Genomic DNA, 18294 nt, shown 5'->3' with positions numbered 1-18294 from the left:
GTTTATGTTTACTTCATAAAAGGAATTCTTAAATTAGTGTTCAATTTCAGTTCCTTTTTTTCTGTGCTTCGTAACTACACAAAGCAATAACATCATAATGTTATTTGGCATGTAACTCTATACCTATAATTGTTTAGATAAAAATGTCTACTTTTGGTGTTTCTGTGTTCTGTATTTGTAATGCCTATGGCTTTAAGCAGTGATGGAGATATATTCCCTCATAACTGCTGAGGTTACTCTATCACTTACTTTCTAATTCTCTGTTTACTTAACCTATTAAACAGTTATCTTTTTTAGTTCTTAAAGAGCTTTAATGCTGTCCTTATGCCTTTCATGTCTTCTTTGAATTTCCGTGTCGGTTTCAGTCAAATATGAAAGAGGTATAAAACCTTCAAGGTAAGTTTCAGAAAAAATGTTCTCAGTAGAGAAGAGACACCAAACCAGTGGTACCAGTAAAGAAAAAGAAAGACAGAACATAGCTATATGTAAACTGCTGGTGATGGCAAGTTGGTTACAAGAGATCAAGCAGCCAAGCAGTAGCCTACAAAGCTCTCACCTAGCCATGGCCACACTGCTTCTTGCCTTGTGGGAAATTACGCAGGAAATACAATGGAGACCTTTGGAGGGGGAAGCTGTTTAGAAGACAAAGAAGAAATAGGTGTAGAGAACAGATGTCAGTGGTTCAGCTGTTTATCGATTAAAACAATACTAAAAGTATATTTAGCACTTCATCCTTAACAAAGAAATGAAGCAGTTTCTGTTGTGTGACAAGCTTTGTTTTCCTTCTGGTGATAACTTGCATGTGGGGTCTGCTGGGGATGGAAATACAGTTAGATTCAGAGACTTCTAATCTGTAGCTGAAGGTGAGAAACGAGTATGCTTCTTGCACTTGAGTCCTCACCCTTGCCTTCTAACTTACTCTGGTGACATTTTACCGTATGTTGGTCATGGTTGCAGTGTAGCTAGCAGTATGTTGACCTCTTACTGCTTCCAATTCAACTGTAGAGCTACACTGGTTCAGCTGATAATTACCCAGTAACCTTTTTCCCCAGCCCAGTGGTCACCAACCTGATGTTTTATAATATCTCTGTGCAAATAATTTTACATGCACAGCTGTGAAAGCAATATGTCAGGGCATCCCTGGGCAGAAACAAAGTGGGGAGGACAGAAACTTCTCCAAATTCAAACTGCTATCATATGAAATCTTCTAATGTTTCCTGCAGGGATGTATTTCCTTTAGTGGTGTACTTTTTAGTTTCTTCTATTTATTTTCCTTCCAGCATTGAATGGAAGATAGTCAATCATTTTCAAATAAATACAAGTGTCCAAACAAAAACCTCATCATTTAGATTGTAGATCTTCAAAGCTGCCTGTATTGAATACCCAGTTGCATTCATTAGTTAGTAAGTACAGCACAAAAAAAAGTGCATTTTTCAAAGAAAATATGTTATCCCTTATGCAAGCATTTATTTAAATTGTAGACCTGCTATGAAACAAATTCTGCCAGAGTTCAGAGGTTTGGACAGTAAATCATTATTTTAGGCATTTGTTGGGATTTCAAATTACTGACACTACATAGTAGAAATTAACAATTTGTAGATAAAATAGAAATAGTAGAAATTTTAAAAGTCCCAGTAACATCAAAAGGCCTGCTTGTGTGTAGTGTGTTGCTAAATCATATTCAATATTGCATTGCTCAATGCTTGAAATTAGCTTTATCAAAAGACAGGATAAAACTGCAGGTTGTGATGATAAACACTTTGTTACCAGTTAGGGAAGAGGCAATAGCAAAAACTCCTTTTCAGAGTATGCCTGTGATTTCCCTGTGCCTCTGAAAATTTTACAAGTTCTAATATTGTAAACGAATTATCTTACCAAGTTTTTAATAGAGTTCTCAGTTTATTGAAACTAAGAGAAATGCAGACTTTATAACCTAAAGAAATAATGGCTCCAAAGTGTTTCTCTTTCATTTACTTTTTATGTTCAGGTCCTAGGCTTATTGAAGTATCTGGTGATAGACAATAAGGATAATGAAAATCTGTACCATGCAATCAAACGCTTAGATCCTTTTCCTGAATATTCCGCTTTTAAAGATTTGCGAACAACTCAGCAGAAGATAAAGTACAGTAAAGGACCATATTCTCTTTTGGAGGTAATTACATTTTAAATTATATCTCATGGTGTAGTGGTTTTTGCAATAAAACTTTAAAAGAAAAATAGTTGTGGAACTACATGTGTAATTGAGAAAGATTTAAATTAGATGTGAATCATTTTTATTGCCAGTTTCAGAAATTGAGGTACTTCTAGTTCTCCATTCTTACTTTGCATCTCTTAATCTCCACATTGTGGACTGCTGTGTACCACTTCTTTACTTCAAGCCTTTATTTGTGTGTACCTTGTGCTTAATACAAACTGTTGTTTTGCAGGAAATGAATCACTTTCTCTCAGTTAGTGCTTGTGATTCACTGCCCTTAACACGACTTGAAGGACTGTATGATTTACGCAAACAGTTGGAACGATATAAAGATCAGATGAAGGATCTCCTGAAGACTTTCCAGGGTACAGACATCTGATTATGTGTTTTATTTCATCTGTATCTGGTTTTAGATGTGTAACAGTATAACCCTATTACAGTTTGACATCAAATGATTTATTTTGTGTCCTGTTTTTTGGTATGTTTAATAATGTAACCTTATTGCAATTTCACATGCAGAGTAGAATGGCATGTATTATTGATGCAAAATCTGAAATATCTCCTGCAGAGCCTGTTATAAATGTTCTGTGAAGTGTTATATGACAGACAGGGTAAAATGCCCATATAGTTCTTGGAGTGGGGCATGCATTATTGTGAATGACAAGGATAATGTATATTGTTATATGGCTGCTTAATGAGTTTTCTTGTATATGAGTTTCCCTGCTCCTTTACAATTACATTTAAGTAGCTTCATTACCAAAACTAGATTTTAGAAAGGCATAATATGTTAGAAAATAAATCTCACAAAAGTTTGAAAATAATAGGATTTAGTTTAGTTGAACCTTACCATATCACAATGCTTTAGCTTCCAGTCCAAACCTAGTTCGTTCCTATTTTGGATTTCAGATGTTTCTAACAAGGCCATTTCATTTTTTTCCTCTACGTCAAATCTGCATCTGCTTGTTTTACTGAATGAGTGGAATATAAAAAAAGATGATGTAATTTTCTTTAGATAAATGAAGAGTAAAATTCGAGGAAGCACAGTCGTCTGTCCTAAGGTCATAAGTGCATTATGTCCATGTTTTGAATATCATTTACGGTTTCAGTCTCAAAGTTCTGCTTGAAAATAAGGGTGTTTGTAAAAGGCCAGCAAGTTTGTGTGGGAAAACATCAGAGTAGAACTTGAACAATCTAGACCTTGTAAGCTTGGAAAAGGATTGAGTAGGAACAGAGAGATCTGTGAACTGCTGAATGGTGTGAGGAAGCTGAGTAGGGAGCAGCTATTATCACTTTTATCACAGTATGAGAACAGATGAAGTTCTGTGGTAGCATTTATAGAAAAAGAGAAAATACATTTTAATGTGTTTTGTTTTGTTTTGTTTTTCTTTGTGAATGATAGAAAAACCAGAAGATTCTGTAATAGTGAAACTGGTGGTGAGCTTACTGCAGCTGTCCAAGAAGGCATTTAATCATGCAGGTGAAAAAGCAGTGCTGGGTAAGTTAATTGGTCTCACAGATCTCCTAGGGCTGTCATTGCAAACAAAGATTTGAAACTGTGGCTGTTCTCAGTGTTACTTCCCAATGTTATTTTGCCTTTGCTGCTAGAGGTAACCATCCTTAGAATGGTTAGAATGAATCTTCTTTTCAGTCACTGCATATAACAATTCAGACTAATATTGTAAATTTAAATCAGTTTAGACCCTAGTCTCTTTTATACTCATGAAGACACCTGCCATTATACAGGTCACTTAAGTAGGTTGAAAAATAGTAAGAAAAATGGAAGAGAACTTACCTGAAAATTTGAAAGGCATATTTTAGTGGGAATCAAAATAATTATTGTCCATCTTAAAGCCTCTCATGTATTACTAAATTTATTCTCACCATTTATGTTGAACACTTGATTATTGTTTAGTCCAATGTACCAATGTCAAAATACAAATCTGCTTTTCCCAAAGTGGGATTTCCTTCCATGAAGGTGATGTTTACTGAGATTAGATGTCTAAAACAGCTAGATACACAAATCATGAGAACATTTGCCTTAATATATGTATTTGTCTAAAGTACTAATAACTGATCATTGCAATTGCAGCTCACATTGACTTCAGTATGATACAACACTGCAGCACCTCTGCAAGCTGTATGTTTCAGCCCTTTCTGCATTGCGTTTCCTTAGATGATTTGTTAAACTTAATCCAAAACACAACCTGAGTATCTTCAGTTTGCTCTGATTGTTAAAAGCAATATTGTAGAAGATGGAAATGTTATCAAGCGTGGCAAGTAGAAAGGAAAAAACAGGGAAATAAATATTGATTCCTTTCTAATGAAAATTATTATCCCCCCTCTTTTAGAAACTATGTTCAAAGTCAAGGTCATTTTTTCCTTGTATATAGTCTTGTGTTTTAGGGAATATATTCATGATTCCCTTAGATTCATGATTTCCCTTAGATAGATTCATGATTTCTCTTAGTGGCTGTGATTCTGACCTTTTGCACTTACCTGATTTGGATACAAGCAAAAATAAAATCTGTGTCTGATTTAATCTGCAAAATCCAGAGCAATATACATTTTGAGAAAACTGAATTAGAAAGCATAACTGCATTATTTATGAGGATTAAGCTGTGAAACATGCATGTGATTTTAATCATAAAGCTCCTGAGGTGATTATTTATAAAAGTTTGCAGCTTTTGACCTCATAATAATGAGCTCATAACAATGGTTTGTACTAATTGACTAGTCACAGCATTTTTTTAGGGTCAAACCTTGTTTTAGTGTGTGTAAAAATATAAAATCACCTTCATTTGCAGAGGCTGTTGGAAGTTGCTTGGGAGAAATAGGTCCCATGGATTTTTCTACCATAGCTCTTCGGCATGCTGAAAATGCACTGGATTCTAAAGCAGCAGACTTACTTGAAGATAAAAAGCTTCAGTGGGTCTTTATAATGTTAACTCAAATAAATACTGCTTTAACAGATAATTCGTGAGTATATTTACTTATTTAATTTATTCAGTCCAAAGCTTAATAGGGGCCGTTAAGCTGTATGTTGCTGATATCTGAGTAACACCTCTGAAAGTGCATTTGGTTCATACCTGTTAACACACAACCATGTGATTCCTCAAGGCTCAGATTACTTATCCAGTCAAGCTAGAAATTGTCTAATTAAACTTGAGCCAGAGAATCTCTGTGCTGTAAAGGATAGCGATGTTGTAGAGTAGATACTGAGGCTTTGCTTTATAACAAGGTATGGGATGGTATTTTCAGGTTGCAAACGAAAAATTTCTTCTCAGAGTAGTTATACATTGGAACAAGTTGCCCAGGGAAGTGGGGGAGTCACCATCCCTGGGGGTGTTCAAGGAAAGGTTGGACCTGGTGCTTAGGGACAGTGTTTAGTGGGTGACATTGGTGGCAAGGTAATAGTTGGACCAGATGATTTTGGAGGTCTTAATGTCCAACCTTAATGATTCTATGCTTCTATTCTATGATTCTATGATCCTAGTCATGAATTTTTTTTGATGTGATGCACACGTTGTTAGATTATGGAATTCATTGCCTTGTATGTTTATAAAGGTGATTTTGAAAATAAAATAGCTGAATGAAGTTATTAATAATGACATTCTATATGTTGTTCTTTCAGTATTGATGTTAGAGCTGCTGCTGTTTCATGTTTGAAAAACATATTAGCCACCAAGTCTGGCACTGAATTTTGGGAAGTTTATAAAAAAAGAGGTGATCCCATGTTAATCTATCTACAGCCTTTCAGAATGTCTAGGAAAAAGGTACTTCTTCTAATATAGCTTATTTACATGACATGAGGGGTAGGGAAAGCATAGAAATAAACAAACAAAAAAGTAAATATGAAAACATTTTTGAGATCATCTTTGTTGAATCCAAGGGTTGACCTTTTCATCTGTCTTATTGCAGATGTTGTTGCTTTTGTACGTCTGTTTTTCCTTTCTGTTTCAGTATCTGGGGCTTCTTCAGATAGGAAGTTACCAATGTGATATTAGAAAGCTATGTGCTTTCATTACTATACTGATCATTTCTGTTTGCCTGCATAGAAATCTAATGCATTCTTTCTCAGGATTCCATCATTTGATGCAAAAACCTTGTGGAAAATAAGTCAAAAAAAAGGTTACATAATTAACCATAAATCAGATATTTCCTGATTTTCAAACTTTTAATGTGCAACCTAATTGTGCTGTCTAATATGGCCTTGTTGATGCTATTTGTAAAGTTTTAATATTAATACTTTTGGATTTCCTTGTAAAACTTTACATTTGCATGAACAAAGTCGATATTTTCAATCAGTTCATGCACAGTCAGTATTGTTTTAATATGTTTTAATCTGTGGAGATCGCAGTATGCTTTTTAAATGCTGCGTCTGTTTATATTTGCAATATATGTTTTTCTCTTCTAGTTTTTTGAACTACCAACTAACAATTCAGAGGCTTCTTTAGAAATTTTGGATGACACAAACCTGTGGCTTCCTCTGGGAGAAAGTCATGAGACCTGGATCAAGAGCCTGACCCGTTCAATACTGGACAGTGGAGGTGTAAAAAACGAAGTTCTCCAGTTAATGAAGCCACTGTGTGAGGTGAGCTGAGTTATACACAGACTTCTGTGGGCTGTGATGCACAAAATTATATGATTACTCAGGTTAATAACAAATAGTAATTTCTGCTGTTAAGTTACTACTTAGTAGTAAATCAAATACTTCACAGTTAAGATACTGCACATAAAATACATTTTTGAATACAAGATTTGAGAGAGAATTGCAATCAGTTGAAGTATGTGTGAGTATTTAAACTGAATACTAGTATAGCTATATTGAGCGTTACACATTTTTGTATGTTACACGTTCATTCTTAAACATCACATGTTTGTTTTGAATAGTTTTCAGGTTTGTGTCTAAATTGATACATTTTAGTTTTTAGTTTTGTTGTACGGTAAGACAGTAGAATCACTGTTAGGCTTTTTGAGTTTATTATAACCTGAGAAAGAAGGGCTTTTGGTTCTTCTTCTTAGCAGCTGTTCCCTACTTGTATTCTAGGTGAAAACAGACTTGTGTCAAACCTTGCTTCCATACCTGATTCATGATGTCCTTCTTCATGATTCAAATGAATCTTGGCGAAATCTTTTGTCAGTTCATGTGCAGAAGTTTTTTACAGCCTGTTGCAGATTTGTCTCTTCTAGTAGATCAGCTACACCACCAAGTTCTGATTCAGGTAATGTCACAGTATTTTTCTTTCAGTGAGAAGAGGGATCCTGGTTGTGAGAAGTCTCTTCTGACTTCAAATACATGATGTGTACTTGTAGGTAGATGGAATTCGAGAAACTTCTGTACAGTTGTTTGGTCGGTGGAGGTATCTGTCATTTTGAAGCTTATCATTGAAAGGACCCAAGTGGTTTCTTCTGTTTATCTCCTTTTATTATTCACAACTGGATAATGTTTATTACTTGTTGAATTCAGATGTAATCCAGTGTTGTATGCTGCAAAACTAAAACTTGGGCTGTGTCTTAAAATCACTAATTGTGGCAGTTCAATTTCTTTCTTACTTAAAAGTGAATAAAGGCATTTTCACCTAGATTTTCCCCTTGGAAAAGAAGATTAATCCTTGCTTGAACATCATCCCAATGTTGATAATGGTCTACCTATACACTAAAAAGACTTGTTCCATTCCAGCAGAATGAAAGGAAACTGTAATCCAAAATAACTGTGTCTGAGTTTGAGTAAATGCAGTAAGTTCCATTCAAAAGAAAGTACTGTTTTGGTAAATTGAAGTAGACAGAGAGCTATTGGGCCTTCTTTTAGCCTGAGGATAAAAGTTTGAATTGCTTTGTCTGGCTGGAATGTACCTTCTAATCCAGCAGACTGGTGTCCTTTCAGATTAGATTGTGATTGGAGTGAGCAGAAATTTACGTAAAAAGATCTCTGTTATTATACAGTGGGAATAGTCTAATATGACTGAACTCAATTCCAGGAGCTGAAATCATATATTTCTCTTATTTGTACGTGGCCCTTAACACAAATACAGTAACTTCAGATTAATATATATATATATTTTGTGCAGTAGCTACTCTGCCGTATCTTCCATACCTTCTGAGACTTACTTCTTCAATAAAAAATCAGCAAGGGAATCAGTCTGTATAATGTCTTTTAGCCTCTTTACAGGCAAGTCACACACGCTTTGAGTTGCTGAAGAGGTAAGTTCTACATACTTGCAGTTAGTTCAGGGACATGTGAGCAAATGATAGAGGTCTCTTCAAGCATTGTGCTTCTATGCAACAAATCTTACTGAAGCAATAAATGCAATATAAAGGACACTGTTATGACACAAGTTCATTATTTTCTCTTTTTTGAAATATACATCCTAGAGCAAGAAAACCAGGTTTTCAGAAGTTTGGATAAAGTGTCTCGACGAACCATGCTTGCTGTTGTTAATTACTTAAGAAGGCAAAAGAGGTGAATTATGGCTTTCCAAAATGTTGCTTAACTTTAATTTTGACTGTTTTAAGGTCTGTTGATGTTCTAGATTAAGAAAGAAAAATCGGATAGAGAACATTGCTTAAAAGAATAAAGATCTAGTAGTAACCTTACATTTATTATAGAATAATATGGCTAGCTTTAAATGATAATAACTATGCTGAAAGAGTTTTCTGAAAACTTCTTGCATGATAAACTTCTTATGGTATGGGGTTGGGACTTGGGGACTAAGGTAGATTCAGTCTTTGGAAGGCTTTATAGTTGAGTTGGATTTACTTTGTTTAATGTTAACTCTGTTACAACAGTATTAAAGTCTCTATTTAATCAGATCTGTTTCAGGTACAGTTTTTGATGACTGTTTCTGGCTAGATCTGAATTATCTTGAAGTTGCTGTAGCAGCACAGTCGTGTGCTGCTCACTTCACAGCCTTGCTCTATGCAGAAATCTACGCAGACAAGATAAATATAGACAAACAGCAAGAAAGGTACAAGGCTTGAGGATTTCGGTTTCTTGACATTTCTAGTAAAATGGATCATATTTTATGTTTCCAAGTAGTATTTTGTTGTGTAAAAAGCTATGGAAATTTCAGAATAAATGCTCAGGCACGTGTACTGACCTTGAAAATACTCTATTAGTCCTTCAAAGTGATCCCACCCTTCCTAGTTTGCTGGCTATGACACATTTGAAATTGTGGCATTTTAATTACTAACCAGAAAGTGTTCTGTGTGTGTGTGTTCTGGAGGAAATTAGTTCAAGCTAGTGCTTCTGGATACCAAGAAGTATTTAAACTCACTTTCCAAATGGAACGCTTTTCAGATTTTATTTCAGGAAATTAATAGTGTACTGTCAAATTATAGTTTAGTATACTATCAAATAGTATACTGTCAAATAGTGTACTGGTCAAATTATGTCCAAAAGTGAAACAAAGGGGAAAGAAACCACAGACCCTTGACCAGAATTGTATGGTTTTAATTTTCATAATTTCATAATTTCTAGTGTATAACTGATCCTCTGCTGATCTATGTAGAGGGAACTTTCTTTTATATTGCACAATTACCTTTGTCTTCTAGTCTAACAAGATCCAAATATGGAGCTAATTTACTAGCTTTGGTTTTGCAACTCTAGTCAGTGAACATATAACAAAAGTATGGTTGTAAGCATAGATATTATATAGTTGTTTCTATTGCTTCACAGAAGAGAGCATTATTGCTTCAGGAATTCACAAGAACACATTAGCAATTTGATTTAATAAAAATCAAACATTACAGTTGTTCCCTCCTCTCCTCCCCCAAAAACAAAACAAAAACAAAAAAGCCACAAAGCATTGATGTTGAAATCCCTTGATATGGATATTCTTGGTTCTACTTTGCCATTCTGGTAAATGCCGTTCTGCCATTTTGAGTAACCTGGGAATGTGACAGGCTCAATTTTGTATTTGGTATATGTACCCCTTAATTGTAAAGTGTTTTTTCAGCATTACTTTAATTCTTTGTGTGAAATCTCATTTAACTTTACTGTTTCAAACATTTCTTGTAGGTCTTTTAAAAAAGCTAAAAGTTTGACATTTGAAGAAGAAAGTCAAAGAACAGCTATTACTATCCTGAGTGAAAAAAGTAAAGAAACTGGCATAAGCTTACAGGTATATATGTTTACGTGCTTAATAATCTGCAAACCTTCTTATATAATCACAATTAACAGTAGGTCTCATCTGAGCTGAAGGCTGTATTTGAAAGTCCTACCTATGCTCTAATTCAAAGTGAACTCAGTGGCCTTGACAGACAAGTTAAATCAAGTATTAGTTCATATAAAACACTAACTGACAGGTAAACTTTCACTCACAGCAAAACAGACTGTTTCCCAAGTGAATCGACCTTATGGTGGTAACCAGTAAAGCAGGTTTTTTTGTTGTTGTTGTTTTGTCAGAGGGAATAGCTTATTTAAAAAAAGGTAAGTAAGCTGGTGTAGAAAGTTTTATAGTAATCACAACCATAGTAGCATGGTATCTACAAGTCTTATTTAATACATAAAATCTTATTCAATAGCCTTGTCAAAGTTAGTTCTTTCCTTAGTATATTGTTCCAGAGCTGTGTTTTTTTTAATATTGAAGCAGAGAAATTAGGTGGTCCTGAAGAGTTTTGCTACACTATGGAATTTTTCTTTCTGTGGTGATAACAGGTTCAGATATCACATATAGGAAAATTAAGCAATGATAACAATGTTAATGGAAGGGACCTTTATTTATAAATTTACATCATATGTATAAAACTCGCTCGAACTAGTTCCAAGAGAGGTAATTCTTTGTTTTGTGGTCTTTGTTCTAGGATCTTCTCATGGACATCTATAAAAGCATTGGAGAGCCTGACAGTCTCTATGGCTGTGGTGGAGGAAGAATGTTACAGCCATTAGCACGGTATAACTCATTAATGGTCTTATGTTCTATAAATAATTGATTTCATTTCCTAGCAAGGAACTTAAATTGAAAACTTCTCCTTAACTTACAATAGGATAAGAACATATGAGCACGAAGCAGTATGGGAGAAAGCTCTTCTAACGTATGACCTTGAGGCAACCCCCTCTCCATCTACTTGCCACGCAGGGATAATAGAGGTAATTTTATTTTCTAATAGGAAATTAATGTAGGAATTGATATCCGTTGTACTGTATAAAGATACTCATATTAAAACCAAAATTGTTTTAGGACAAAGAAATCTCTCCAGTTATCAAGTTCAATCCTCTCTCATTATAGGTAGCCAAACTGCATGATACAAGACAAATCAGCATTTGTCTGAAAACACCAAGGCTTACTGTCCTTTTGTCACTTACCCATTTTTCCATATCTTGGATCATGAATTTTGTGAAATATTTAAAAATGTTTTTCATTTTATACAAATTTTGGATAGCTCCTAAAATGATGAGATATAAAAGGTAATACAACTGGTTATTTTTATCATCTCATTATTTAAACATCTACATTACAGTAACTGTGTTACTGAAACTTGTATTTCTTATTGAAATCAATACATAGAATTGATGTTGTCTTATTTTAATATCTTAAAATATGTTGCTTTTTTACCCTTTTTTTGCTTTTTTATGATACTAATTTAATTAGTTTTATTGTTAAACATAATGGCTGCACATGTAACCTGGATAAGTGATCACAATTAAAAAGTTATTATGGTCTTTGAATGGATAGGAATTAAAAAGTTGTAGGAAACTTTTTCAAATCTCCACTAGGAAAAATAGTTCCCTAGGAAGTAAAACCAGTTTTGGCTTACTACTCACAAATGATGGAATGGAGAAACGTCAGCAGATAGTTCATTTTGAACACATCATAGAAATTTTGTTTCCAGGAATGTCAGCCACAGTAGCAATGAAATAATTTTCCAAGGTGATTGGTATTAGTAGTGTGATTTAATAGTTATCTTATTAGAAGGGTTTTTTTGTGCTGTGTTTAGAAATACTTTTGGTTCTATCTTACTTGCAAAGGTTTCTTTGTCACCAAAGGCAAAACAAATACTTTTAAAAAACAATTCAGTTTATCAAAGGAGGAAAAGCAACTTTCAGTAATTTTGTTAATTACAGGCTTTGCAGAATTTTGGGCTTTGCCACACTCTTTCCATGTATCTAAATGGACTGAAACATGAAAACACTGAGTGGTGTGCAGAACTACAGGAAATACAATACCAGGCAGCGTGGAGGAATACGCAGTGGGACCAAATCTCTTCTGTCAAGTAAATCAATTTTTTTTTTCATAGTTCTGTAAGTGAAAGGCAACTGTTTCAGTTCCAAGAAAAAAAAAAAAAAGACAATTAGAATATCATTTCTGCAGTGCAAGTCACCTACTTTATTTTAGTCATTGAATTGAAAATTCATTGTTTTCACTTGGACCTATTTTGTTTGCACATCACTTTATCCTCAATAACTATGCAGTTGATTCTTCTTTTTGTTTGTTTGTAACTATCTCTTAATGCTCTTCCTAAGTGAAATTTTACACTTTTTACTCATATAGTAAATGTGTCTTAATTATATATGAGGGATGGATACTTTTTGATGTTTAATGTATAAACAAATGGGAAGGATAATAGTAAGCCATGAGAGGTCTTCAAAATCTGAATTAGAAAAAGAACAACAACAGTGTTGATTCATGGCTCCTGCATTGTAAGGAGCAACCTCTTCCCTTGTGTCATGTTCTATACCTAGCATTAGTTATTTCATACGAGTGGTCAGGATATAACCACAGAATGGCTGAGGTTGGAAGGAACCTCTGGGGGTCATCTGGTCCAATCTCTGCTCAAGCAGAGACTCCTACAGCAGGTTGCCCAGGCATGTTCAGGCAGCTTTTGAGTATCTCCAAGGAGATACATCCCATATCTTTCAGCATAATGCCATGAGAATTGTTAGGATTAACTTTTTATTGTGATGTTGGTTTTGTCTTATTATAATAACTGTATACACATACTCCAGCACTCCAAACATTTTGACAATTACTGTTTTTTCTTTGTTTTAAAAGAACAGATTGTGTTTATAAAATACTAAATTACTTTGAAATGTAAAGGGTTACTTTGTAATTTTCTATCACATGAAACAGCAGTTCAGCCAGCCACGGAAAAATGTACTGGCAAAATATTCATCATAAAGCTAAAATTGAATGCTTTGCAGAGAAATGCAGTTTCCTTTTCATTTTTAAGTTGTTATTTTTATTTTTTTCTTTAAGAGATGAGACGGAAGGATTGGGGTACCACAAGTCATTGTATGATGCTCTTCAGTCTTTACGAGATAAGGAATTCTCTGCTTTTTATGACATTCTTAAAGATGCAAGGTAAAAAAACAAACAAACAAACAAAAAAAAACGGCTGTGTCAACATTCTGCCCTTACAGAAAGGGGCAGGGGTAAGGCAGAGGGGGAAGGAGAGATGGTAGTCACAAGTTACATAAAAAAAGACTTGGGGTGGTTCTGTGGGCTTAAATGAAGATTCATTCATAGAATAATATCAGTTCTTCTGGTCTGCAACTTAAATTCTAGTTTTTTTTTTTTTTTAACATGGATTTATCTTTTGTGCATATACAATTTGCGTGTTAATTGAGATTCATTTCTAGTATGCATTTTTTACTGCCTCTGAAATGGATTTGAATGCTTACTTGTCTTTTTCAAGTCAGTTATAACACATGCCTTGGAGTTTATGTTTATCGTGTTTTCACTTACTGACAAATTTAATTTTTTGAACTTCAATGGTATTACAAAATAATTCCAGACAGAATGGATTTGCTGTTTAATTTCTTCTCACTGTGGAAATTGTTATGGATATTTGTAATTCTTTGTGGATACTGGAAAAAAAAATCTCTGTTAAATCCATAGGGTGAATGAAGTGGAAGAGCTATGCAGAGGCAGTCTCGAGTCTGTGTATTCTTTATATCCAACTCTTTGCAGACTACAGCTAATTGGAGAGTTGGAAAATATAGGTCCGGTATTTTCCAGGTATTTTTTACGCATTGTTTTGTACTGCTTTTTCAGTTTTCTATATGTTTGATAATCGAGTCTAGCACACAAATAAAACGACTTCATCAAATTTTATTCCTGGGCATCTCATATTCCATCTTAAAAACTGTATAGATTTTATCTTTAGGACAGGAAGACAAATCCAGATCCTCTTTATTTCCAGACTGGATTTATTCCTGGTCTAGTTTTAATTACTTGATACTATGTCAATATTGTATTTTAAGTAATTGCTTTCTTTCCTTTGTTTGAGTTCCCTGGTGCACCCCAAGGCTGCAACCATATCTCTTAGCCTTTGGTTTGCTAAAATGACTAAGTCAACCTCCACTAGTTTCCTTTCTGACGCTGTTTTCTATTTCCTTGATCATCCCCATGGATCTATTGAATGTTATTTCAGTTTGTATCACTTTTGTAGTGGACCAGTATTACCATCAGTGTTCTAGCTGAATTGTTAACATTGCTTTTTAATAGTGCTATTAACATTGCCTTTTTCTGCCATAGTTGTATCAGTTTGATAACTTATAGTCATTCTACAGTCATCTGACCTTATGAACCTTTGGTATTTACAGTTAATGAACTAAGAAAGTCATACATAGAATGGCAACCTATATGGTTGTAATGACACAGTTTTGAATTTATTCTTAGTTTGATCTGTATTTAACTTATAGAACAAAATAAGAATCCTTTTGATGATTTTTAAAGCTTAATCAAGAATGTTTACAGCAGGGTTTTATGGACTCTTTCTTGTATTAGAACTGCAGATTGTAAGCTACCTCTGTACTTTACTGTTGTTATTCATCTTGCGTTTCACTAATATTTAGCAGGAATTGATAACAGATCTTTTCCATTTTGGTAATAACTGCAGATCTTCTACTACTCAACAACTGAATGATATTTATTTGAAATGGCAGAGACAGTCCCATCTTCTCAAGGATAGTGACTTCCGTTTCCAGGAACCCATCATGGCTCTGCGCACTGTAATTTTGGAGATCTTGCTTGAAAAGGAGGATGAAAATACTAAAAGAGATTGTATTAAAGACATCCTTACCAAGCATCTAGTGGAGCTTTCTAAATTGTCAAGAACTGCTAATAATACACAGGTAACAAATTCCAGGAAAGATCAGTGATGGAGGCTTAGGTTTTTAGTGTGTAAAATAACTTGATTTTTCAACAGTACTGAAGTTTAGCTATATTGTAAGTTTATTCAATGAATCAATTTTTTGGAGATTTAAAATATGTAGAACATACTCATTAATTGTATTTATTGTCATGTTTTCTAATTTTTTCTCATAGTTATAAGCCAGTCTCTGAAGCAGATAATACTAAGATGAAATTGTTTACAAAAGAATGCTCTTACAGCTCTAGTAGTTCATTTTAGTACACTTTTATATATCCAGCTTTCACTTGCATCATGTTGTTCTAGTGTCCCAGATTAAAGCTGCAGAAAGAACTCTGTTGCATCTGTATATTGAGTGTTGTCTTTGAGGATTTGTATTAACACCATTGCGTTGTGTTAAATATCTCTCTGTGAATGACTTAATGGGATTTGCAGTAACAGTGGTTTCTGCAGCTGCTAATGCTGAAAAATCCATTTAAGATCCAGAGTCAACCTTGGCTCATTCTTGCTAGTGTGTCTGCAAGTAGTATCACATCAAGAATTTATAGAGCAACAATATCCTCCAAGAACCTCTGAATGAAGTAATTCCAGATAAATATTTAACTTGGAAATGTGTTCAACACTTCAAATACGTGAAAGTACATTAAAATTTGATTTCAGGAAGTTTCCAACTCTCTTTGTGCATAATGGTGTCATCAGTAGGAAGTTGCCTTTGATTTCATAAACTGAGAGGTTTACTCAGTGCCTCTGGAATTATCTGGGAATTTTTCTTAATTTTTTTTTATCTCATGCCTGCCCATTTGGGATGGCATCAGCCATCAACACAGTGCTGATGACCAGCCTGTAAGAGCCTAAACAGAAGTTCATATTTTTTCACTTAGGTTTTCAGTTCCAGAAAAAGATTAAAATTGAGGTGCTATATTTGGGGAAGATTAAAAGGTTCTGGAAGATCAAGCCAGTGTGTTTCTGGAAACACTATAATTCCAGCCTTTTCAGTGTTGTAGGGCATGGATAACTTTTGGAACATACTTCTGGACCTTACCAGTCTTTCAAACCACGTGATGATAACTCTTGTGTTTTGGCATGCCACTAGCTGGCAGCGTGAAGTGTCTGAATGTAGGAAAGTTTTGGAGGAAGCGTTCTTCACAATTAATGGCTTTTCCTTGTCTTTGTTGCCACTACTATCCATTAGGAGGAGGAGTAGAGTGCCATACGGAATCATCACACTGACCACTAATTGAAGTGCTCAAACTTAAATTTTCATTTACAAGCATTCTTACATTTTAATTATTTACCTTATATAAAATGCTTATTTAAAAGTTTGAATGATGTGGTTGTTAGTTGCACAGCTTGTGAAAATACGTGAGCCTCAATCTTCGACGTGGTTAAAAATAGTTTGGTCTTCATGCTATCGTGTAGTGATGCTTGATTACTGAATAATAAGGATGTTATTTCACCAGTAGTATGAGTAAAGAGGTAGATATATAAGCAGATTAATATATGATGGTCACGTTTTTTGCATTATTTGCATTTTGCATTATTTTTCTTAGGTCTCTTTCAACATAATAATTGTGTATATATCATTTTAGCTTAGTGATTATTTCAGCAGATATTGATTGTAGAGTTTCTGTACCTTATATTTCCAAGTAATCTAAAATGTTAAATGTTGATAGTTCATTTTGGGGTTTGTGAAGTTCAATTCCATATTCTCTTTTTGTTGCAAGTCGGGATTGTCTGCAAATTTGTAGAATGATGACTTCATCTCTTTCTTCAAAATACATTCATGCTGCACATGTAGAGCAAATTAAGATGGAGTTTAAAAACAAAATTTGCTTTAAGATCCATGTATTTGACTTCAAGAATTGTTGATGATCATGTATTATTTTTTCAATTTCAGCTTCCAGAAAGAGCTATGTTTCAGATCAAACAATATAATACAAAGCAATATGAAGTTTGTGAATGGCAACTAGAAGAAGCTCAGGTTTTCTGGGCTAAAAAGGAAGAGAGTCTTGCACTGAATATTCTTAAAGGACTGATAAAAAAATTAGATGCTGATTGGTTTCAGGTATGTCCTATATGGTGTGTTAATTTATGGCAATTAAATTATTGCAAATTGTATTGCCTGTTTCTGAAGCTTTTCCTTGAAACTGTAGTAGTGTACATGTTTCTGTTACAGGAAGAGTTATGTAAAGGATTTTATCTCTTGTCTTTATTGTGCAAAAAAAAAAAATGTTTATATATATATATGTTTATAAATATAAATATAAATATATATATATATATAAAAAGAAGACACTAATGATACATTTTATGATAAAGAAACACTCCTCCATTGCAGGCATTTCCCATACGTCCGTAGGGAATCTCTGTGAAAAGGTGGGAGTATGATTTGGGACTTCAGTTTCAGTGGGAGCGAAGCTGTACCGCAAACTATACAGAAATTCCAGGCAGGTTTTTGGCTGATGAACTTTAACTACTGTACCTTAGACTTCTTGAACTAATCCAGTATCAAGGAACATAGATGTGATCTGGGGCACTGTTTCACATCTTTGAATCCTTCCCCGTTTACAAGCACCCCTGGGCTTTTTATTTTTAACTTGTACCTCTGAAAATGGAATCTTACCTCAAACAGGGAAGTGTTTTCTCATCAAACTTGACTTCACCAAGTGCCTCTGGATCTTCGTTATTTTAGATCCCTTCGACAGCTTCCTGAAAAATCATACCACTTGATGTGAAGCAAAGACTACATGCATATCTCCATATCAGAATACAAGGATTTAAACAAAAAATCCCTCTCTCTTGTCTCAGCAATGAATAATAGGAAGTTCCTAAGAAAACTTGTAAAGAATAGTTGAGCACAATAGCCAGAGTACTCCTCCAGACTAATTTGTAGCACAAGAACTTCCAGAACCAAAGGTAGTTTCTTTGTGTATAATTCTTTCCTTTTTTTTTTTTTTTTTTTTTTTTTGTACCATAAATGTCCAGTCACTTGCTGAGTTTGTGGAAGT

General features: G+C 34.3%; 1 protein-coding gene across 6 annotated transcripts in view; it reads left to right on the top strand.

The window, feature by feature from the left end:
• Nucleotides 1-18294, top strand: part of ATM (ATM serine/threonine kinase) — a 68209-nt gene that overhangs the window by 30526 nt on the left and 19389 nt on the right. For all 6 annotated transcript variants that reach the window (XM_038175687.2, XM_038175677.2, XM_038175679.2 and 3 more), the window contains 17 exons: nt 1988-2152; nt 2427-2559; nt 3594-3689; nt 4999-5170; nt 5826-5967; nt 6609-6785; nt 7242-7416; nt 8567-8654; nt 9004-9159; nt 10212-10314; nt 10997-11085; nt 11180-11282; nt 12258-12406; nt 13390-13494; nt 14032-14151; nt 15035-15269; nt 17184-17351. In XM_038175687.2, coding sequence (XP_038031615.2) covers nt 1988-2152; nt 2427-2559; nt 3594-3689; nt 4999-5170; nt 5826-5967; nt 6609-6785; nt 7242-7416; nt 8567-8654; nt 9004-9159; nt 10212-10314; nt 10997-11085; nt 11180-11282; nt 12258-12406; nt 13390-13494; nt 14032-14151; nt 15035-15269; nt 17184-17351 — 2376 coding nt within the window. The remainder of the gene's footprint in view (nt 1-1987; nt 2153-2426; nt 2560-3593; nt 3690-4998; nt 5171-5825; nt 5968-6608; nt 6786-7241; nt 7417-8566; nt 8655-9003; nt 9160-10211; nt 10315-10996; nt 11086-11179; nt 11283-12257; nt 12407-13389; nt 13495-14031; nt 14152-15034; nt 15270-17183; nt 17352-18294) is intronic.

The sequence above is a fragment of the Anas platyrhynchos genome, chromosome 1 (genome assembly GCF_047663525.1).
Source record: "Anas platyrhynchos isolate ZD024472 breed Pekin duck chromosome 1, IASCAAS_PekinDuck_T2T, whole genome shotgun sequence".
NCBI classification, from domain to species: domain Eukaryota; kingdom Metazoa; phylum Chordata; class Aves; order Anseriformes; family Anatidae; genus Anas; species Anas platyrhynchos.
Note: the sequence above shows the minus strand (reverse complement) of the source record. Positions and strands in the feature narration are given on the sequence as shown.